This window comes from Enhydra lutris, unplaced genomic scaffold (genome assembly GCF_002288905.1).
Source record: "Enhydra lutris kenyoni isolate GAN:26980312 unplaced genomic scaffold, ASM228890v2 scaffoldscaffold5, whole genome shotgun sequence".
Taxonomy (NCBI): Eukaryota; Metazoa; Chordata; class Mammalia; order Carnivora; family Mustelidae; genus Enhydra; species Enhydra lutris.
In genome coordinates, this window is record NW_019154089.1 from 3,025,913 (window position 1) to 3,049,932 (window position 24,020).

The 24,020-nt window shown below is 42.5% G+C and overlaps 1 protein-coding gene across 4 annotated transcripts in view; it reads left to right on the forward strand.

Moving 5' to 3' along the window:
- LOC111140879 (kelch like family member 3) overlaps window positions 1-24,020 on the forward strand; it is a 177,599-nt gene that overhangs the window by 53,630 nt on the left and 99,949 nt on the right. For 3 of the 4 annotated variants that reach the window (XM_022493118.1, XM_022493119.1, XM_022493120.1), the window contains exon 1: window positions 11,881-12,156. The exons of the other annotated variant lie outside the window; for it this stretch is intronic. In XM_022493118.1, the coding sequence (XP_022348826.1) occupies window positions 12,101-12,156 (56 nt within the window). In that variant the 5' untranslated portion in view covers window positions 11,881-12,100. Of the gene's footprint in view, window positions 1-11,880; window positions 12,157-24,020 lie in introns of those variants that run through there. 4 annotated transcript variants of the gene reach the window in all.

The window sequence follows — 24,020 nt, forward strand, 5'->3', positions numbered from 1 at the left end:
GTAAGTTGGTCATGGTGGCTGCAGATGGGGGAAGAGGAGGAAAGGAGTGGCTGATGAGGTCAGACGGGCCAGACCATGTAGGCACTTACAAGCTGTTGTAGGATTTTGGCTTTGACCACATGAATGGTGAACCATTTCAGGGTTTTGAACAGAAGAATGTTATTGTCTGCCTTGAAGTATAAAAGAGTCTCTGGCTTTCCATCTCTTAGAACAGAATTCCTGTTCCTTTGGTATAGTTGCTTCCAGTGAGGGTTAATGAGGAAAGCAATGAGAGCATCTTGGCTGAAGGTATAAAAGACCCACAACTTCTTTAATTCTCTGTGTTTGTGTACCCCCTACATACATACACATATGAGACAGATTGATTATTTTTGGCTGAAATGAATCTTAATTGCTGCTGTGCTGTCTTCAGAGGGGCTGCCTACAAGATTGGCTCTTGTTGGGGCACCTGGATTTAGGTAGTGTTCTTAACAGAGAAGGGTGGTTCACTGTGTCTAGACTGTGTAGCAATCTGATTTATGCTAACCACCTTTTTTTCCTTCTGGGAGTCTGGAATTTTGATAAGTGCTAGGTAGTGGATATCTATAAAACATTGAGTATTGAGTCCTTGGGCAGAAATACCACAGAGGAGAGAGCATGGTAGGGAGAGAGCATAAAGAAGTTTATACATGAAGTCTTCCAGACTGCCTGTGTCTTTTTTTCTGTATGATTGGACTACTCATCCTTAACCATGTGACCTTTAAACTCTAGCTCTTAGTACAACACTTAGTGTTGAGTTCTGTGATTTCTTCTAGCTAGTCTCTCAATGTGGGGTTGGTCTTGGGAATACCAGACAAAGCCAACTTTTTTTTTTTTAAGTGTAATCAATTTAAGTGGAAAACATTGCATTGTGGGTAGAAGGTGCAGTTTTGGAAAACTTATCACAAAGATCAGCCAGCCCTATGTTAAGTGGAGAGCTCTTCTGAGAAGTTTCTACTTTGTTCATTTCTTTTCTCTAAAAGCTCTAGGTCTTTTCATTATTGCATCTTCTAGCAGTTTTGAGCAGCTTCTGGCATTATTGAGTGTGGGGAGACTCCCTGCCATCATGTAAATTCTCTGTAAGCAAGTTTATAATAAGAACTGCCTTCTATCAGTCTTTAAAATTATCTAAGTGAAAGAAATTGTTGACATAGGCGCCATAAATAATTCTTTAGGGATAAAAGAAGTATAACTATTAGAAGCAGTAGCATCCCATGACAGATACAGTTATGTCAGTATGTTAGAAGGATCACCTTTTGTTTGCTTGTAAAGTCTCTGCAGTGAAATGTGTAGCAAGTTGGTCTGATTTAGTGACCTCATATTACCATGAATTTATTCTGTCCTGATCATGTAATAAGATTTTCATACAGGGAAGATGAGACTTGCATCCCAAAAAGCAGATTGTGGCAAAAATGCCCACGTGACATATCTCTCCTCAATCTCGACTTTCTTTCTGACTTCAGAGTCACAGTGGTTGCCTTTAAATCTCTGGATCCAGGGGCGCCTGGGTGGCTCAGTGGGTTAAGCCTCTGCCTTCGGCTCAGGTCATGATCTCAGGATCCTGGGATCGAGTCCCATATCGGGCTCTCTGCTCAGCAGGGAGCCTGCTTCCCCCTCTCTCTCTCTGCCTGCCTCTCTGCTTACTTGTGATCTCTCTCTGTCAAATAAATAAATAAAATCTTTAAAAAATTAAAAAAAAATCTCTGGATCCATATAGCTATGAACTTGAAAGCTTTTATTTTCAATTGGCAAAACTGTTTGTCACCTTGCAATTGACTTTAACCACAGTTTTGTGCTTTGACAGCTGAAATTACATGACAGTAACTTCTCCATAGGCTAGGAAAGATGATGAATGAGGAAGGCAAATGTGGATATATTTAGTAAGAACCATGAAATTATATCCTTTGGCTCTAGGACTCTAGTACTAGGAATTTAACCTAAGAAAAAAATGCAAAGAAAACAGTTTTTGCACAAAGATGATTATTATGATATTGTCTATAGCAAGAAATTAAAAACTATAAATATTAAACATTAGGGAATGTTTACTAAATAGTGCTCTGTGAAAAGGTGAAATGTTAAAATCTGGTGTCCATCAGCAGGTGAATGGATAAACAAAACGTGGCTTATGCATGCAGTGGAATATTACTTAGCCGTAAAAAAGAATGAGATTCCAATATATGTTACAATATGGGAGAAACTTGAAAACATTATCCTAAATGAAATAAGCCAGACACAGAAGGACAACTGAATGATTACACTTCTGTGAGGTCTCTAGAATAGGCAAATTGATGGAGACAAAAAGAAGGATGGAGATAACCAGGGGCTTGGGTGAGGAGGGAATGGAGAGTTACCATTTAAAGGAATTCCTTTGGGAATGATGAAGAAGTTCTGTAGATGGTTAGTGGTAATGGTTGCACAACACTGTAAATGTAAATGCACTGAACTGTGCGCTTATAATTGGTTAAAATAGTAAGTTTTATATGTATTCCACCACAATAAAAACTTATTATAAAGATATTTAATAACATATATTATTGAATGTGGCATAATATGTAAGTATATTAATGTGGCAGGATTAAACCGATGTTTTATTTTTTAAATTTTAAATGAGGTCATGAGAAACAAATTAGTAGCAACTATTTACATTTATGAATACCTTTTTTAAAGCTCCACAGAATTACTCATCCACCTTTATTTCTGTTCCTCCTGTCTCCCCCAAACTGAAAGTTTTGTTCTCCTTCACTGAGTTCCCATAGTTCCTCTTTTTTACCTCTCTTAAACCTTTCTCTCTTTCTTGCTCTTTTTTTTTTTTTTTAAACCGCTATTTATATGTCTTCATGTGTAATTTCCCCAAACCAGCTTGTAAGCTCTTCGGCCTTCTGTTCATGTAGGATTTGTGTTGTAGCTCCCTGGCACACCCATTGCATTGACAGAGTTAGTCAGTGAGGCTGAATTGTAGGAATGCAGTTGTAGAGAGTGATCACAATATTTGAACATACTCGCTCATGAGTTTTACATTATGTTAAGCGTGTCCCTGCCTCTGTTCTCTGTATCTGCTAGTTGTGCAGACCTGACCTCATTCACATACACATCACTGTATTCTTGATTTTGTCACTATGTTACATCTGTATTTTACCTTTTCATGTAAAAAAGCCCAGTTTTCTTTGTACCCAGAAAGGAAAGAACCAGAGAGGGGAGACAGTAGCAACAGTAAGAGCAGCTAGAGGACAGCTACCTATGAAAAAGATATAAGTAGGAATTAATGCTTGTTCTTGAACACAATGTTCAGTGAAGGAGCATATTCTTCACCCCCGCCCCTTTTTAAGCCATTCGGGGTAGTAATTAGGTCTAGCTTTTGTTATGAAGGCATGCATGTATTTACCAGCAGAGGGCACCAGTTGCAGGTTGACGATCTGAGAGAGGAAGGAATTTTTAAAGATCCTGAAAGATGTGTGTTTGCCATGTACTTACTGTGTGAAGCACCCTGCTTGCTGCTATAGTTGGTCTGGTTTTTCAAAGAAAACCTACTTACCCCTACTTTGGGGTCCAGTGGTGTGCCTCTAGGTTTCCTCAAGATCAGTGTTTGGTTAAGCCTGATTGGTAAGCTAAGGGACCAGAGGAGTCTAGAGTGAAAGACTCTGTAATAGTAAGTGTTTGCAAACTTTGGATACCAGCCTATATTAATATCTTTAGGAGGTTCAAATGCTGTTGTTCCCCATCTCCGGGTGAGGTGGAAGGGACATTAGGCCAGGCATCTGAGAATCTGGTTGCACATCCCACTTGGCTTCCTACTTGCCTGGGTGATCTTGAGCTAGTTGCTTTTTTTTTTTCTCTCAGCCTCAGTTGGCTTATCTCTAGAATGGAGGTAGTTCCTGCTGTGTGCAGTAGTTAGTAGTGGGTTTTGAGATCAGGCAGACCTGAGTTCGAACCTATGGGGCCGTGGTCAAGTCATTTAACTCTCAGATCCTTTGTTTCCTCAGTTATATGTATGTATGTGTGTTCTGGTGGACTTATATTTATCTGATTACTTTTTAAAATAAAATATACCTGTTGATCTCCTTCACCCATTTCTCCTTCCCCCAACTCCTGGTTCTGACAACGACCAATCTGTTCTCTGTATTTAAGAGCTTGCTTGTTTGTTTTTTTGGTTGTTGTTTTTAGATTCACATGTAGGAGAGATCATACGGTATCTGTCTTTATGTGATTTATTTCACTTGTCACAGTGCCCTTGAGGTCCACCAATGTTGTCACAAATGGCAAAATCTCATTTTTTATGGCTGAATAATATTCCATTATGTGTATGTATATGTATGTATACCAGAATTTCTTTATGCACGCATCCATTGATGGACACTTAGCAACACTTTCTGTACCTTGGCTGTTGTGAATAATGGTGCATTGAACATGGGGTTACAGATATGTAGATATCTTTTTGAGTTAGTGTTTCTATTTTCTTCAGGAGTAGAATTGGTGGATCATATGGTAGTTCCATTTTTGATTTTTTTGAGGAACATCCATACTGTTTGCCATAGTGTCTATACCAATTTACATTCCAACCAACAGTGAATAAGGGTTCCTCTTTTTCCACTTTCACCAACCCTTGTTATTTCTTGTCTTTTGATACTCGCCATCCTAACAGGTGTGAGGTGATATCTCATTATGATTTTGATTTGCATTTCCCTGATGATGAGTGATGTTGAGCATCTTTTCATGTACCCTTTGGGCTTTTGCATGCCTTCCTTAGAAAAATCCTTTCCAGATCCTCGGAATCCTCAAATTGGATTGTTAGTTTTTGTGCCATTGAGTTGTATGAATGCCTCCTTATTTTGGGTATTAGCCCCTAAAAAGATGATTTACAAATATTTTCTCTCAGTAGGTTGCCTTTTTATTTTGTTGACTGTTTCCTTTGCTGTACAGAAGTATTTTATTATAGTGTAGTCACATTTATTTCTGCTATTGGTGTCATAGTTCTTTTTAAGATTTTATATATTAGAGAGAGAGAGAGAAAGAGAGAGTGTGTGTGCGTGCAGGGGGAGGGGCAGAGAGGAAGAAAGCGTATCTCAGGCAGATTCCATGCAGAGTCTGGAGCTTGAGGAGGGCTTGATTCCATAACCCTGAGGTCATGACCTGAGCCGAAATCAAGAGTTGGATGTTCAACCAACTGAGCCATCCAGATGCCTCTGGTGTCAGATTTAAAAAAAAATCATTGCCAACACCTGTATCAAGAATCTTACCTGTCATGTTGTCTTCCAGGAGTTTTATTATCTTAGGGGTTATGTTCAAGTTTTTAATCCATTTTGAGTTGATTTTTTGTGTATGGTGTCAGATACTTGTCCAGTTTTTTTTTTTTTTTAAAGATTTTATTTATTTATTTGACAGAGATCACAGTAGGCAGAGAGGCAGGCAGAGAGAGAGGAAGTGAAGCAGGCTCCCTGCTGAGCAGAGAGCCCGACGTGGGGCTCGATCCCAGGACCCTGGGACCATGACCCAAGCTGAAGGCAGAGGCCTTAACCCACTGAGCCACTCAGGCGCCCCGTAATTGTCCAGTTTTATTCTTTTGCATGTGGCTGTCCAGTTTTCTCTACACCATTTATCTAAGGGACTGTCCTTTTCCCCATTCTATATTCTTGACTCTTTGTTCTAAGTTAATTGACCATATATGCTTCAGTTTATTTCTGGGCCCTCTGTTCTGTAATGTTGGTTTATGTGTCTGTTTTTTGTTTTTGTTTTTTTTTTTTTGCCAATACCATATTGTTTTAATTGCTATAGCTTTTATAAGATAGTTTGAAATCAGGGAGCATGATGCTTCCACCTTTGTTCTGTCTCAAGATTACTTTGCCTATTTGGGATAGTTCCACACAAAATTTAGGATCATTTGTTATATTTCTTTGAAAAATGCCATTGGAATTTTCATAGGTATTGCATTGAATCTATAGATTGCTTTAGGTAGTATGGACATTTTAATGACATTAGTTCTTCTAATCGTTAGCCTAGAATATTTTTCCATTTTGTTGTCTTTTTTTAAATTGCTTTTGTTAATATCTTTTGGTTTTCAGTATATAGGCCTTTCACCTCCTTGGTTTAATTTATTCCTAGGTATTTCTTTTTAGATACAGTTGTAAATGGAATAGTTGTTTTTACTTCTCTTTCTGATAGTTCATTATTAGTATATAGAAATGCAATAGATTTTTGTATATTGATTTTCTATCTGCAACTTTACTGAATTTGTTTGTTATAACAGAGGAAGTCTTCCAAATGCATTTTATGAGGGCAGAATTACCCTGATACTAAAACCATACAGGGATACCACAAGAAAATTAGAACATAGATGAACATAGATGCAAAAATACTGAACAAAATATTAGGAAACTGAAGTCAACAATACATTAAAAGGATCATACATTGTGATCAAGTGGGATTTGTTCCGGTTTGTAAACATAGATCAGTATTTGCAAATCAGTCAGTGTTAAATCCCACATCAACCAAATGAAGGATAAAAATCACATGATCATCTCAGTAGATGCAGAAAACACATTTGCCAAAATTCAATGTCCGTTTATGATAAAAACTCTCCACGAATTATGTATAGAAGAGATGTACCTAAACATGATAGAGGCCATAAATGCCAAGCCCACAACTAACATCATACTGCGTGGTGAAAAGCTGAAAGCTTTTCCTCTAAGATCAGGAAGAAGACAAGGATGTCCACTCTCACCACTTTTATTCAGTATAGTACTGGAAGTCCTTGCCATAGCACTCAGACAAGAAAAAGAAATAAAAGGGATTGAAATTATAAAGGTAGAAGTAAAACTGTCACTATTTGCAGGTGAGATGGTATTATATATAGAAAACTCTAAAGCCTGTCAGTTTTTTGACAAAAAAACTGTAAACAAATTCAGGGGTGCCTGGGTGGCTTACTTAGTTGGTTAAGTGTCCACCTGTGGCTCAGGTCATGATCTTGGGGTCCTGGGATTGAGCCCCACATCAGGCTCTCTGCGTAGCTGGGAGTCTGCTTCTCCCTCTCACTCTCCCTCTGTGCCCTCTCTCTCAAATAAATAAAATCTTTAAAAAATAAACAAATTCAGTAAAGTTGCAAGGTATGAAATCCATCTACAAAAATCTCTTGTGTTTCTGTAGACCTCACATTTAAAACAGGGATAATGGCTCATTCTCATAGGTTTGCTGTGATGATTAAACAAGAATGGTACCTATAAAGCCTTGAGTGCAGAGTCTGGTCCCAAGTAAATAGTCCATGGTTGGAAGCTGCTATTACTTTTCAAGGCATGTACTCTTTAAGTTAAAGGGGATGAGGGACATGAAACACATTGTAAGTTTTAAAGTGAGACGCCAAGTGCCATGTGTGATTATCCTCTTAAAACTATGCGTTCTTCCACCTTCAGAGGAGGAGTCCTGAGGGAAGCCAGGTATTCCTTGGGATAAGTTGCTGTTCTGTTTACCTTTTGACTTCTCTGAGCTTCCAAGTTCCTTTTCAGTTTCTGCCTGGCTTCCTGGGGCAGCTGGAACAGCTTGAGGGGGAAATCTACTCCTTAGGTAGTCCAGAATCTCAGGGGAGGTTCTGGTGATACAGGTGTGGGTGGGCCTTAATTTAGCTCTGGTTTTGCTTAGTTCTTGGTGGTCTGTTGGTAGTGCGGATCATTGGCGATGTGGACATGGTTCCAGGGGAGGCCTGGGTCCATGTTTCTGGCACAAGGTACCTTGGAAGACTTTCTTCTTGACCTGAGAGCCGAAGACTCGTGGAGCTGTAGTTTGGTAACATCAGCATAGGCCATGAAATGAACTGCTGCTAATGGTTCCTGGGCCTTCATTGCAGGCAGCGCTGTCTGCTGAGTCCTCTATATACTTTTCTTACTGAGACCTCAGGACACTTGAGGGTCAGTACTATTATTGTCTTCTTTTTGCACTTGAGGAAATTGAGACTTAAATAGTGTTTTGCCCAGAGTCATGTTTCTGGTAAGTACATTTGGATCCTGGTCTTTCTCATTCTGATGGTTTGAGCTCTGTTCATTGTTCTAAGTGCATAAGGGTCACCTGTGAAGTTCATTGAAATTCTTGCTTCTTGGGCCCCAATTCTGTAGGTTTGAGGTTTTTTGTTTTGTTTTGTTTTCTGTAGTGTTTTTGTTTCCCCAGATTTATTGAGATATACTTGATGTAAGATAAAATATACCCTTTTTAAGTGTCTGGTTTGATGAAACAGTAGTTGTGTACAGTCATCTAAGTATCCTTGCGGTCAAGATGTGAAACATTTCCATAACCCTAAGAAGTTTCACTGCCCTTTTTGACCTCCTGACGTGTACAGTTTTAGATGTCTAGGCAGATGGTTCTGATGTGCGGGGAGGTGTAGGGACCACTGTACTGTGTTATAGTGCCTGCAAATGTGAGAAACCGAATGCCTGAAAGGGAGGATGAAAGTGACTAAAAAGTTATTTAAAAGAATGGCTGGCTTGGGGCGCCTGGGTGGCTCAGTGGGTTAAAGCCTCTGCCTTCGGCTCAGGTCATGATCCCAGGGTCCTGGGATCGAGCCCCGCATCGGGCTCTCTGCTCAGCAGGGAGCCTGCTTCCTCCCCTCTCTCTCTGCCTGCCTCTCTGCCTACTTGTGATCTCTGTCTGTCAAATAAATTAAAAAAAAAAAAAAAAGAATGGCTGGCTTATCAAAAAGAATGAAATCTTGCCATTTGCAACAATGTGGATGGAACTAGAGGGTATTATGCTAAGCAAAATAAGTCAGAGAAAGACAACTGTCATATGATCTCACTCATATGTGGAATTTAAGAAACAAAACAGAGGATCATGGGGGAAGATTGGAAAAAATAAAACAAGATAAATTAGGGAGACAAACCCTAAGAGACTCTTTTTTTTTTTTTTTAAAGATTTTATTTATTTGACAGAGATCACACGTAGGTAGAGAGGCAGGCAGAGAGAGAGGAAAGCAGGCTCCCTGCTGAGCAGAGAGCCCAACGTGGGGCTCGATCCCAGGACCCTGGGACCATGACCTGAGCCGAAAGGAGAGGCTTTAACCCACTGAGTCACCCAGGCACCCCAGAGACTCTTGATCTTAGGAAACAAACTGAGGGTTGCTGGAAGGGAGGGGAGTGGGGGATGGAGTTAACTGGGTGATGGATTGAGCATTGGGTGTTACATGCAGCTGATGAATCAATGACCTCTACCTCTAAAACCAGTACATTATATGTTAATTAATTGAATTTAAATTAAAAAAAAAAAAGGAAGAGTTGGCTTTACTGTCTCTAGATAAGCTATTCTCTTCTGGCTCCTTGGGGAGAGATGGAGTGTGGAGAAAAGAACTTGGTAGACCAGTTAAAAGCAAAAACAAAAGCAAAAACCAGTTTCTTTTCCTAACACGGTTTCTTCCTGAGCCACATAAAGCTGAAGAATTCTGTACCAGCTTGGTGTGCATGGCTGGTAGATTGCTTTGGGATGGAGAGTTGGGGCCACTAGGTACTATTGGTAAGCTGCGGAAGAAGCCTTGGGTGTGGGAAGGAGGGCTGGGAAGTGGAAACTGACACCACTGCTGTCAGTCCAAGGATGGGGCTTCTTCCTCCGCAGACCCCACTCTGCTTCTGTTGATTTTCTTCTGCTGCAAGAATCCAATAGCATCTCTTCATCTGAAGTTCAGTCAGACAAATTAGCCCAAAGCAAATGAGTTCAGGCTGTGGCCCAGAGAACATTTGGATAATAAAGTAGAAAATGTAAAATATGGCTCTGAAATTAGAGAGGATGAGGGTGGGAACTTTGCCTGAGGAATCTGCAGACTTTGATTCTTGACTCAACTGTGCCCCTGGTTTTGGTAGGTGACCTTATCTAAGTGTTTTCTGTTCGTCTGCCTCCATGGATAGAGTGAGTGGTCAATAAAACATGTAGGTGGTAGTGGTATGTTTTCAGCACAGACGTAGTGACATCGGTTAGCACAGCAAAAGTAGGTTGCGAAGGAAATGCTATAAAATTTTTATACTGGCTGTCAAATAAAATCTGTATATCCTCAGCCTCAAGTATTTCCTTTTCTGACCTCCTTTTTCTTTTCTCTCTGGTTTGTTAGATGTGACATTTCCCCCCTTTCCTGTATGGTGAAGTGGTGAATGAAGGTATAAAGTCATAAAGGAGAGACTTATCCTATTCTCATGTCCCTTTTACGAATCACTCAGTCGCCTTCCTGGTGGATGCCTGCACTCTGGCACGGATTCTGGGATTCAGTTTCCTTATTTGTGGTGTTCAGCTTCTCCTGATCCCTGTGATTCACCTCAAGAGGAAGTATCTGGAGCAGAGCCACAAGGCTGATTAGAGGAGGAAGGGACGGACGGAGAAAGATACAAGGGGTATTGTTGTGGAGAAGAAGTGGTGATCTGGGGCCGGAGGGTGTAAATAAAATAACCCAGACCTCTTCTCATTTGAGAGTTTGGGGAGTGCCCCCATCTCAGAGGACCCTGAGTTGTCTGTAGGAGGTGATCTTTGAGCATAACATCTTACCATTTTGAATTCAGGAGGCTATAAAGATTCAGTGACTCCTAGTTTCTGGCACCTCAGTGTTCCCCCACCCCCTGTTCCACTGTTTCAAGGCTTTGTAGCAGTGACGAAATTTAACAGGTCCAAATTCTAAAAATCATAGATTTCATGATCATCTCTCCTACTTTCACATTATGTTATCCTCCCTGAAGCCCCCTACAAAATATTAGAGGCCAGTAAAAACTACTTCATAAGCATTCTTACAGATTAATAAGAAAAACAGAGCATTTAAGACATTTTCAGAATCATGTGATTTTTGGAGCTGAAAGGAACTCTGGACCGATTCTGTGTTAGGGATGAAGGGCTGAGGTTCTGAGTAGGAAGAATACTTGCTGCAGATCACTCAGCTAGCCAGGGGTAGTACACATCCTGAAAATCCCATGTGTGACATGGATGGTTTGAGAATAGAGATGCTCATGTATGATTTTTGAGGCATTAAGCAAGCTTTTGAACCCATTTCTATGGCTAACCAATCGATCACCAGGGACTGATGGCTTCAGTTTCCTCTAAGACTCTAGGCTATGGATAGGAGACACAGACTGGCCTTGTGCCTTCCCAAGATGGTATTTTAGAGTTAAGTAAGTCTAAATCGAGGCTCAGCAGCTGGAAATTACAGGGTATGAGAGATCTCTGGCTGGAGATGAGGGCTCATTGGGAGACTTACTTGTTGGAGCCACAGCTGAAGTTAAAATTTCAGTGCTTTAGGAAGGTATTTTAAGGCCGTGCTATGAAATTTGTGGTCTTTCAGTATGGCATAGGGAAATCACTGTGTGCAGTGTTCATTGTCATGGCTTTGCTGCGATAGTCTTTGGCCCCTTGAGGCAAAAGCCGGTTTGTTTCAGTTTCACCTCTGTCTCCTGTTCTCTTTATGAAATTTCTCTCAGCATTCTCAGTTATATCAGGCTCTTTTCCCCTAACTTCTCTCCATCTGTCAGACTCTCAGAGCTACTGTAGATTTTGTGAGGAGGAATTGGAACGTGAGCTATGACCTACAAGCCAATTTCCCCAGGTGGATAAACTCCACTACAGGCCACAGAGGGGCCTCCTCATTCCAGTAATCTGGCCCTGCTGACGGACTTGTAGCCTGTGGGGGCCGGGTAGGGGGCGGGGGCCAGTATTTCTTGGGCCGCTAAGGAACTGCCTGAACCTTCGCAGTGCAGGCACAGGAGGCGAGAGCCCCTGGGGTGGGCTAGTCGCCTGTGCTGGGGATGCCTGGGCAGATGTGGAAGCAGCTGGAAAGGTGGCACCGCACTTGGATCGCTGGAGCCGCGCTGTTCCTAGGAGACGGAGGAGCAGCAAGCCTGCGGGGGAGGGGGAGCAAGTGGGTTGCTGCTTTTAGCAGCTGAAAGGGCTGCAGGGAGCTCTGGGTAAGACATTTTCTGCTGCTGCCGCTGCTTCTGCGGTAGAAGCTGCTGGGAGTAAGTCGGAGGAAGGAGGATCGAGAGGGAGGAGGCTTCGTTTGCAGCCATGCTGAATCACTGTTGCTGATCAGATATCCTGTTGGTTGGCTGGGAGAACGGAGAACAGAGCTACGATCTCCGGGTGCATGCACAGTTCAGCGGCTGCCGCCCCAGCTGGGCCTCGCACAATGGACGGTGAAAGGTATGTATGGAATAAGTGTGTGTTGTGGTATGTGTGTGCGCGTGTGAACGTGTGCTTGTGGTGCAGCTACCAGCTTTTATATCTGCATTGGTGAGGCAGGGTCGGAAAACCTGGACACTGATGGATCCCAGTGGGCGGCAGAGTCAGAGGAGGGAGCCCCTTTTTCCAGAGATCTGGCTTCTGAGAGCAAAGGCAGGTCTGGGTGTGCTGGGCAGTGGAGCCCCCTGAAAGAAGGGACTTCCTGGCTGGTGTTTGGGGATAGTTTTAGCAGAGGCTGAATCAGGATTTCTCAGGCTGTTTCAAGGAGGCGTTTCCCTTTCTTGGCTACTTTCCGGGGGGTGGTTTTTCTTTGGTGAGGGGTTTCTGATGTCACAGCAGGGTTGGCCTGGCAGGGACTGCTTACATTTTCACACCAAAGTGCTCAAATCTTAAGCGTGCCATGCTCTTGTCTATCCTAAAAGGATATATGTGTGTGCGTGCATGTGTGTGTGCCTGTATACACACACAAGTTCAAATAAGAAGGAGAGAAACACATTCAGATGACACTTGCTCTGAACTGACTCTCATTTTCATTGAAAACTTTATGAATGATACTGGAATGTATGCTCTAGAGGAACTCTTGCTCTTTCTATCAGGAATTGCTTATGACATAGGAAATCCACTGAAGGGAATTGAAGTACTTCTGTTGAGCTGGATCTAACTAGCAAGAGTTTATTTTCTGGCAGGCACACGCATGTACGTTTTAAACTATTATCCGAGGACCTGATTCTTTCATTTCGGAGGTGCTCAATGCAGTGAGGGGGCGGGTCATTCCTCTGTGCTAAAACGTCTCCTCCTGCCCTGTCAGCCTCTTCGTTCCGTGGGTCTGCGGCTGGTGAAGAGCTCGAGGCTTGCCATTTTCCTTGGGGGGGGGGGGGGGGGGGGGGCGGGTGGTGTGGGGGGGGGGGGGGGGGGGGTGACGGCAGGAGGCCTTAGGCAGGGAGGGGTGAGGTGTGGCCCTGCACCACTGAGGGGAGGGCTGCTGCTCTGAGTTGTCGGTTTGATGCAGATGAAAACTGGCAGGTGAAATGATAACCGGTTCGCCTAACTCAGCACTGGAGAGGACCTCAGTAAACACTTTCCTTTGCCCATACTGGCTTGACGTCTGCATCCTATGCGGCAGGGAGATGCCATTAACATCTCTAGACCCTGTTAGAATTGGCGTGGTGGTGGGGTGTCTTCCGGTCTGAAGAGGCCCCAGACACTGCGTTACTTGCTGTGACTGCCACAGGATGAGTCTGGGACTTTTAGTGTGAGTGTGCTGCTGATGCAGCTTCTGCTTCCGTGCTGTCTGCAACAGGAGCTTAGATGTTGGACTCCATGGGGCCTACTGGGCAGCAGAGCATCTGGGGGCCTATCTCCTAGGCTGGGTGCCGAGGTGGGTGGTGTCCTCACCTTCTGTGGGTCTGATACCTAGCAGAAGGGTAGGGGTGATGTGAATGGCGCTTTAGGAATTCTGGATCAGGCCGATTTGCTTTAATGGTGGCAAGTCGGGCCTGAAAGGTCCTTGTGAGTTGAGCCGCAGCAGATCAAAGTACTGCTTCCTGAGCATTTTGGGGCATCTGCTGTGTTCCTGCCCTCTTTTCAGAAATATAATGATCCTTTGCTCTCTAGGAGATCTCTTGTTCTTCGATACTCTGGTGCCTTTCTTCTGGGATGGCTGATGTCCTGGCCTTTAAAACCCCTGAATTTTGTTTTTCCCCTACCAGAGACAGAGAATAGGCAAGAAATCCAAACTGAGCAGTGTCCAGTGTTCACCACGTCACCCATCTCAGTACCTTTTGTTCCCAGCTTACCACGTCAGACATTCACGTCTTCTGAAATCTGGCCCCGTCTGCATTCCCTCTGCTCACGTATACCCCCGCTGGGCGATGTTTTTGGTCTCTTTTGTGACCATACGTCCTGTATACTGCTCCATCTAGTCCCAGATCCTTCATTCCCAGAGTTCCTTTTACCTGGAATGCCTTTCCCTTCTTCTTTTCTGAAAGTTATCCATCTAACAAGGCTGTTTTAAAACCCTACTTTGTGTTGATAACCTCAGCTTTTCTAGTTCGAGGTGATGTTCTTCTGAATTCTAGTCTCTCCAGTTTGTAGCCATAGTTGGATACTGAATCATGCCCCCTCCCACCCCCCAATGTTTTTCTGATTTTGTTTTGTATATCTTTCCAGTCCCCAAACTCAGAGATGGGTCCTGGAAGGTAAGGAGCATGCCCGTACCTCTGCATACTCCTCACTCATTGCTGTGTGCTGCGTGCGGAGTAGGTGCTGCATAATTATTTGGCAATTAGCTGATAACTTTTGCTGGAAAGTCTGATAACTAAGAAGAAAGTTGGTCAGAGAGGAGATTGAAACCTTCGGCCAGTAGGTTCGTCTTTGGCTACTGGCCTTATTATCTCAGCACGGGTCATTGACCTGGTGGAATGCTTTGTAGGCGGAGAACAGGGGAAGCGGCCTTGTTTTACAAGTTCCCTGGGAAACCCAGGGCCCAAGAAGCTGAGTGACTGGCCTAGGATCACATGCCAAACCTCCAGCGACTGGAGGAATCCTGAATCTGTGCTTGGTCCACGCTTAACCTGCTGCAGCTTAATTGGGGCTGTTTTTAAGCATTAACATTTTTTCAGCCAAGGGATTTTTAATGAACAGTTTCTTTCTTTGCCACAAGGGTATGAAAATAACTTCTCCCTTAAATGGCTCTTAATCGAAAGCATGGGATTTAGAGTAACATAGACTTTGCCGTGAATCTGCTTCGTAAACCATGTGACCTTGAGTGTGTCACTTTTTTTTTTCACAAATAATTCTTCTCTCTGGTATAAAGGGAGTAATAACAGTATCTGTATCTCACCGAATTGGTGTCATGATCAAATGAGGTAATGCATAGAAAGCACCTAGTAAAATTTTTGTGGCACAGACTGAGTTCTAGGTAACGGTACTTGTTACCCCTCGTGTTCATCTATTGACCTGTTGTACCCCATGACTCGTGCTGGGATTCTAACTGAGGGTTATTTTAAGGACTTTCTATATTTACCATCTGAAGCAGACTACGTGGGACTTTTCCCATGAGAGAATTGGGGAGGGCTTGTCAGGCCCATTCTCTTGCTTCTACCTGAGCCATCCATCTCCTCATAGTGAGATACCACACAGGGCTTGGCATTTCCCCGACACCTACCTTAATCCTCCTTTTTACAGACATCATGAGGCATCTGGATGCCTTGGTGGTTCGGAATCACGAACCGGATACGCTTTTGTTCAGCCAGAGTGTCAAGAACCTATGAATTTGCACTCACCTTTGCCATGTCCCCCAAGCTGTCCTGCTCTCTAAAGAACCTGCTGATGCTAAGATTACCATCAGCCTTTGTGAAAAATCAGTGGAAGATGGCTCTGCTTTCTGTTTTGTGAAGAAGAAGGGTCTCTGGCTCTCAGCCACTCCAGTGATAAATTGTGTGTGTGTATCGGCCTGTGTGTTTGTAGAGCAGATAGACAGTGAAAATGGCAATTGCTCTTGCAATTAAGATTATATTTCAGTTTTGGAAATCAGCCTTGTGGGCTAAGTAGCCTTATTTATACTCCAGACATGGATGGTGGTGATAGTTGCACAACAGCGTGAATGTACTTAATGCTGCTGAACCACACACTCAAAAGTGGCTAAAGTGGAAAATGTCATGTTAAGCATATTGCCACAATTAAAAAATTTTTTTTCTAGGGGCGCCTGGCTGGCTCAGTCGATAGAGCATACAACTCTCGATCTTGGGGTTGTGAGTTTGAGCCCCACGTGGCATGTAGAAATTACTTAAAAATAAAATCTTTTTTTTTTTTTAAGATTTTATTTATATGGCAGAAAGAAAACACAAGCAGGAGGAACAGGATCGGAGGAGGGAGAAGCAGACTCCCTGCTGAGCAGGGAGCCCAAGGACCAAGCCCAGGACCCTGGGATCATGACCTGAGGTGAAGGCAGATGCTTAATTGACTGAGCCACCCAGGTGCCCCTAAAAATAAAATCTTAAAAAAAATTTTTTTTTCTAGGCACAGTGTCTGGCATATCTGCAAGATTTGCGGAGAGTAACAATTTTAGGAAGAAGCATCATAAAAAGGGGAAGTTGTCCATTTTTCTTAAAATTATGGTTTCCTTCACCAGAAATAATGGGGTGCACCTGCTTGAGAGGATCACCATGTGTCTAGCACTGTCACATGATTTGGTGGGAGCAATTCTCAGGAGAATGGCTCATTCTTACTAAGGAGAACTTGTTCTGGACTTCAGGAGCTTCAGAGCCAGAAGAGATTTTTTTTCACCCTTGATCGATGAAGAGAAAGATCCTATTTCTTGAGAAGACATGACTTAGCTGATATTCTCTAAATGCTGAGGTTTGCACTCCAGAAAAAATGCTAGCAAGACCCAGGGAAGAGCCAGTATTGAGCACTCTCGCCTTTTCTCTCTTCCATGGTATGTCCTTAAGTCCTCTCCCATCCCTAGTAGTCATGGTTAGAAACTTTTGTAGACATTTTTGGATATCACTGCTGCCTGAAGCAGATGTGCCTTTCAGCCATGATAATTGAAACCAAATTTTCCATTTTGGAAATATTTATTGGTGAAGTAAGGTTTGTTTTTGTTTTAGTTTTTGTTTTTAACTGCAAAAAACAAAGTCAGTGAAGCCGCTTGATTTCCCCATACCCAGATTTGGGTTTTCAGGATTTTGCTTGCTAAGTTTTAGATTGTTCAAACAGAGGCAGGCAAGAATATTTTGGGGTAAGTTTTCTAAAGCAAGTGCTTTATTTGATGAAATTTGCCATTGTAGAAGTGACCTAATTCTTTTCAGTTGCTGGATGAACCCTAAAACTAGGTTAGACTGAAAAGAGCCTTAATAAGTGATAATGAAAAATAACTTTAACATACTTTATTCTTTGACTTTTTCCTGTTAAATAAGTTCAGTTGTTCTTAAGCTAGAAATCAGTAACTTTTTATTATCTTTGAGGATTTTCAAACTCTCAGCACAATTCCCCTGGACTTTTCTTTTTAACTTACGAAAGTCTGTCATAGCCTCTGTCAAAACCACACGTGTTGGAAGAGCTCAGCTCTTCTGTTCAAGCTGAGTAGAAGCTTGGCTCCCAAAATGCCACATAACAAGGGGTGTTTTTCTCTTAGTCTTACTCTCTCTTTGTCTCATTCTGACAAGTGTTTCTGTTATGTTTTGCATTTTTACACAGCCCATGTGAGAGACATCACCACCCCCCGCCCCCGCCTGAACTGCCACTCCCGCCCTGGGTTTTGAAGGAAACTGCCTATGAATTGGGCTCTTAGGAATGTGATTAGCAACATATAGATATTCTTCAGCTGGTTTAGCAAGGATCACATAGTAGGAAGGGCAGCAGCTGCTCACCAGTTTGACGAATCAGGATGGACTTATGTGAGGATTCCAAGTTCACTACCGTTAATGATACCAACTCTAATACAGACTGTAGTTTCCCTGCAGTCAGTGGAGGGAAGTAGTGCCATGTCACAGGTCCTGCAGGGTTTAGTCCTTTTCATTTGGCTTGGTTGGGCTACATAGTGAAGAATCTCAGAGAGTGAGGCGTAGATTGAGCTCGCTCAGCCAGATAGGCTGTGGACATTGTCCCAAATCAATGAACATTGCTGTTAAGGACATAGGCCTTGGAGTTGCATAGACCTGGGTTTGAGTGTTAATTCTCCACTTAGTAATTATGTAGGACTTTGAGACAAGTTTTATCTCAGGGCTTAAGGAGATAATAGGGCTTTTTTTTTTTTTTAATAGATTCTATTAATTTATTTGAGAGAGAGAGAACACAAGCAGGGAGAGCAGCAAGCAGAGGAAAGGGAGAAGCAGGCTCCCTGCAGAGCAGGGAGCCCAATGTGGGGGTCGATCCCAGGACCCTGGCCTGAGCAAAGGCAGACACTTAACCAACTGAGCCACCCAGGTGCCCCAAGGGCTGTTCTGAAGATAAAACGAGATCATGGAGGCAAAGTGCTTTACCATATTATCCGCTTTCAGTAAATGCTGTTATTAATTGTTTGCCAGGAGCTACAGCTTACAATATACATCTTCCGTGCGTCTGCGTGGGCTGTTGCAGAGGCTCAGCCTGATGCTGTGAACAGAGGCAGCACCACTGAAAGAGTATGGAGAATAATAGGGCTTTATAGAGGCCCATGTGTAGGTGGTCGTTCTTGATGACAGGACTGCACCATCAAGTCCTGAATCCTGCTGCCTGGATGTCTTCAAGTGACAGGTCCTTTACTAGCCCAGAGGTGGAAATTCAGATTTGGTCATTTTGGCCTTGAACTTTAGGACTGGGGTAACTGCTAGATCTGTAGATGGCCCAGAGCCCTGTTGGTACAGAAACCCCGTTTCGTCACTGTCCCACTGCTGCCCAGACTTGGAGACGCAGAGTCATGCTGATGAACTCTCCATGCGAACTGAAAGTACAGCAGTCAGAATGGCACCTGATTAATTTGCAGTGAAGACGGCTATTGTAAGGATGTTCCTGAGCACCTGCTACTGCTTCCTTGCTTCCTTCCTGAAGGAAGGAGGACCAAATTGATCAAAGGCTGCATAGTGAGCTAGGGACTGAGTTATGGCATTCAGATGTTTACAGGCTTCAAGCTTTAAAACATGCATCCGACCGGAGGCTGAACCAGCTCAGACCATGATGATTAAATCTTTTCTTTCCTAGATAGTGTGTGATGAGCTGGATGGGGGGCTTCCTCCGTCTCGTTCTTGTTTTTCAGTTTCCCTTTCTAAATGACACTTTCTTTGTTGGGGGTTAGCACTTTGACATAGTCTTACTCTGACTCAGAGCTGTTCTGCCTTCTTTAGGTGACTTTGCCTCTCTTTATTCTCTCTCTTCTGTCGCTTAAACATAATGTGCTTGGACTCTTTTTATGTGGCCCAGTGTCAGCCCACACTCTCTGACCTTCCTTTGCGTTTCTTGAAGACTTAGAGGGAATGCAGTTCCTAATGCTCAGCTCAGCAGCATTTCTCGGTCTCCCCTTTCCCACACACTCTCTCATACCTTGGATCCTCTGGAGCTTCTCATTTGGCAGATCCTCCAAATTCCCTGCACAGTCAGCGGCTTAGAGGCTTTCCATCTCCTGCCCTGCTAGCATGCTTTCTGTAGCAGTGTCCTCTCTTTTCTATTCCTTCCATGAATTTTCCTCAGCAATGGAAGAGCCTAAGAACTGATACTGTAAGTAACCACCTACCTTCCTTCTTTCCTCCCTTCCTTCTATCCCTCCTCTTCCTTCCTTCCCCTCCCCTTCCCTCCCTTCCTCTCTCCCTTCTTTCCTTCCTTCCTTCCTTCCTTCCTCCCTCCCTGCATCCTCTTCATTCCATATCACTAATGCAGGGGACTAGACCAGCTAAGAAAGAACCCCCACCTTCTATGGGGTACAAAGAGGGGAAGTTGAGAGGGACAAAGCCATAATTATTTTAATGAGGTGAAGTGAGGAAAGATTGGAATAGTTGGTAGTTACATCTTATTTACTTACCTATCCAATCATTTACTCAGTGATTGTTTATTGAGCACCTGCCATGTGCCAGAGGCTCAGAATACAGAGGAAAATAAGACACCATCCTGGTTGTCATGGAGCTCAAAGTCTAGGGTTGGCGGTGGTATGCTGGAGCCAGCACTCACCATTTATAAGGGCTGCTTATTAAATTGTCAGGAATTTTGTGAGTCATTCTAAGTATATCCTTTATTAAAAATAAATTCAATAACTTAAGAATAAATTATAAACAAGTATAATGAATACCCCAAACTCATCTCTTCCTAGTTATTTTACTATGGTCTATGCCTTTTAGATTATGTCTCTCGTGTCTCTGTGGTGGGAATACTGCATTGTGGTATAATGGTGTGGTGTTATCCATCTCTTTCACATGTTCAGTAAGATCATGTTGGTAGCTTGATATCTGCCATGGTGGGAGTATTGACACTATAGAAATTGGCAAATGTTACAAACCAGGGCTCTCTTCCTGGCAACTAACTGTTAAACACGTCCCAGCAACGTGCTAGGTGGGAGAGACAGAAAAGTAAGAGGTAATTACAGTATTACGTGGAGGAAAGCACTGAGTACTGTGGGAACACAGAAGGGAAATTAATCTAGTGGGTAGTGGAGGGTGATAGGGAAGACTTCCAGCGAGAGGCTAAGAATGAGTAGGGTAGGGCAAAGGAGCCTGGTATATTTAGACAAGTGCAAATATTTTAGGAGTATGGTAGCAAGAAGTCTTCAGGGCAATGATAGAGTTCTGAAGGGCCAGGCTAGGTCTCTGAGATTTATTCTGAACCCAGTGAAGAACCAGTGGGAAGTTTCACATAGAACATCCCTTGCTCACACTGGCATTCTGTAAAGGTCACTCTTGAGTCAGGGAGCAGGTTATCTTAGTGAGGCAGGCAAGGGATCATGATGGCCTGGCTGACATTGTGGTAGCAGTGACTCTGAGAAGGTAATGGAGTGGAGATAGATTAAAGGAGCACTTGGGACTGTAAGTGAGGTGTGTGAGAGAGAGAGGGAAGAGGTTATCAAGGATGACATCCCAGTTTCTGTCTTGAATAGGTGAGTGGGTGGTTCGTTTTACCTCTGAGTACAAAAAGAAGAGTAGCCTTGAGGAAGAGTAGGGAGGGTAGAGAGCCTCATTTTGGATAGGGTGAGTATGAGTTACTGTGCAAATTGTGAGGGATTTAAGGCAGACGTTGGATATGTGGATCTGGATGGTAGAGGACAAGGGTGGGCGGGAGAAAAGGCTGTAGGAGGTGGTGTGGTAAGAGGGCCTAACATTTAGAACTTAGATATTTTTATAACTTCTCTAATTAACATTTTATGTGTATTGACTTATAGTTTAACTCTGAAAACCAACCCCACTTGTACTTTTTAAAATAATTAGCCTTGGAGCCATTGGTTGGGGCAAATTCTTCCACTCTGCTCTGCTGTCCATCATTTGTAAGGACAAGTGCAGGGTTTTCAGGTCAGAATTCATTGATGACAAATAAGTAATGAGGGCCTTCTGTGGGAGGGAGACCTATACCTATACCAGCCATCTCTAGAATCATGAACTGAGCACACTGGGGCCTTGAGAGAATGGGAATGGGCTATCTCTGGGGGCTAACTAATGAAGATCTGGTACAGATGGAAGAAGAAAAATTTAGGGGAGGGAATGGTGGTATCTAGTAACTCTTCCTGAGCATGTGACCCTAGAATGAGGCACATGTGTGCCTCTGCATATATGTACATGCTGGAGGGTGTAGGCTGTGGTGAATAGCTTGGGCAGATTCAAGTCAGACACCTGAGCTTAGCTTCCAGCCTTGCAATTTATTATCTGTGTGATCTTGTACAAGATTCTTAACTTCTCTGAGCAGTCAGCCCCTTTCTTTACTCACTTTCCTGCTCCTTGGAAGGTCAGTGAGTTGCCAAAAAGCTTGTACCTTCTAGAAACAAGGGATCCAGAGTGTACTCCAGACTTGCCATGTTATCACAGAGCTGCAGAGCAGGGGAAGAAAAAGACCTTAGGATCTTTCTGATGTCAACCCTTGCCCCTGTATTAAAGGTAGAAAGAGCTCTGGATAGAGCGAGGAGACCAGATGTTCGTTCCCTAACCGTCCCAGTGGTCAGGCTGGCTTTGGTATGAATTGCTTTTTGTTGCACTTTAATACTTTGAATAGGCATTCTGTGTTTGAGACTTTTTAGTAAACACAACACCATTAACCAGGCTACATCATTATTAGACCATTTTGACAGGCCAGAAAGTGCAAAGAGCAATGCAACAGGAAGAGAAAGCCTTCCTGTTCACTGGTCAGGCTGGAGTTTGTTGTCAGTGCTTCCAAGATGGTCCTATTCCATATATGTGAAATAGAACTAATAATGTCTGTCCACTGGGCTTTTAGGAGCTCAAATTAGTTCCTCGTCAAAAACCTTCAGTCATTCTTTAATCAGTACCAAATTACATATTTTTTCTGTTGGCTTTTAAGTCGCTTTACAATTTGAAGACAGCATTTATAATGAATATTTGTGAAGTCTTTTTGCAATTTCTAGATTTATCCCAGGAATACAAGTATGGTTTAGTTTTAGAAAATATATTAGTATCATTTACCCCATTAAAAGATTAAAGTGGAAAAGATGACTAGATGGCCCGGTCAGTTAAGTGTTTGTCTTCAGCTCAGGTTGTGATTCCAGGGTCCTGGGATTGAGTTCCACATTGGGTTCCTTGCTCAGTGGGGAGCCTGCTTCTCCATCTGCCTGCTGCTCCTCCTGCTTGAGCGTGTCCTCTCTCTCTCTCTGACAAATAAGTAAAATCTTAAAAAAAAAAGATTAAAGGGAAAAATCCATGTGATCAGGTCATTAGATTCACAGAAATATTTGATAAAATTCAGTATAACTTTATGATTAAAAAGCAGTAAAATACAAGGAATTTTCTTAATTTGATTAAGGTCATCTGTAAAAATCCTACAACAAACATGCACAATGGGGAAACATTAGAAACACCATCTGTAAAATCAGGAAGATGATAAGAGTATTTGTTAGCACACTTTCTGTTCAACATTGTGTGGCCATCCTAGCAGCGCACAATTTCTTAAAAAAAAAAAATTAGAGGCCTAAACATTGGAAAGGAGGGGAAAAAACCCCCTCTATATATGCAGGTTAATAGGATTGCTTACATAGAATACTTTATTGACTCTTCAGACAAATAAAGAAATAAGAACATTTGGTAAGGCAGCTGGATAGTAATTTGCAAAAATCAATTGCATTTTATAAACTGTAACAGTCAGAAAATACAGTTCAAAAAAGCACCATTGCTATTGTTAAAAAACAACAAAAATCTTAGAGTACTTAATAACTTTAATAAAAAATGTGTGTAAGGTCGTCATAGAAAAATATAAAGGTTTGACATTAAAGAAGATTAAATAAATGGAGAGAGATATTACATGTTCATGATTGGAAGACATAATATCAGAAAGTATCAGTTCTGTCCTAATTGATCTATAAATTCAGTGTGGTTTCCATCAATATCCTATGAGTCGTTCATAGAACTTAACAAACTGATACTAAAATTTGGATGAAAGAGTAAAGAAACTGGAATAGTGAGGATACATTTGAAGCATAATAATAGGATTGAGGAGTTGCCCTGTCAGGTATCGAGCCTTATAATGAAGTTACAGAAATAATGTAGACAGATAAACTGACCAAATGAAATAACTTAGAGAGTCTGGAAATAGATCCCTGTATTTGGAACTTTGACATGTGACCTAAGGTGGCATGACAGGTAAGTGGGAAAAATAAGTATTCCATAAGTGGAACGTATGGGAAAAAATTAGAACTGTATTTCACATGGTGACATAAAAATCAACATCAGATAAAATAACAGCCATTAATCAAAAACAAAAATGTTAAACTTTTAGTAGAAAATAGAAAATATCTTTTTGGCCTTGACATAAGGAAAGACACTGCCTTTTTTTTTTTTTTTAATTTAGATTTTAGGTAGAGAACGGATAGTACAATATTGGTTTCAGGAGTAGAATTCAGTGGTTCATCCCTTACATACAACACCCAGTGCTCATCACAACAAGTGCTCTTCTTTTTTATAATTTTTTTTTTTTTAATTTATTTATTTGACAGACAGAGATCACAAGCAGGCAGAGAGGCTGGCAGAGAGAGAGGAGGAAGCAGGCTCCTTGCCGAGCAGAGAGCCCGATGCGGGGCTCGATCCCAGGACCCTGAGATCATGACCTGAGCCAAAGGCAGCGGCTTAACCCACTGAGCCACCCAGGTGCCCCAACAAGTGCCCTTCTTAATGCCCATCTCCCATCTAGCCCATTCTCCACCTACC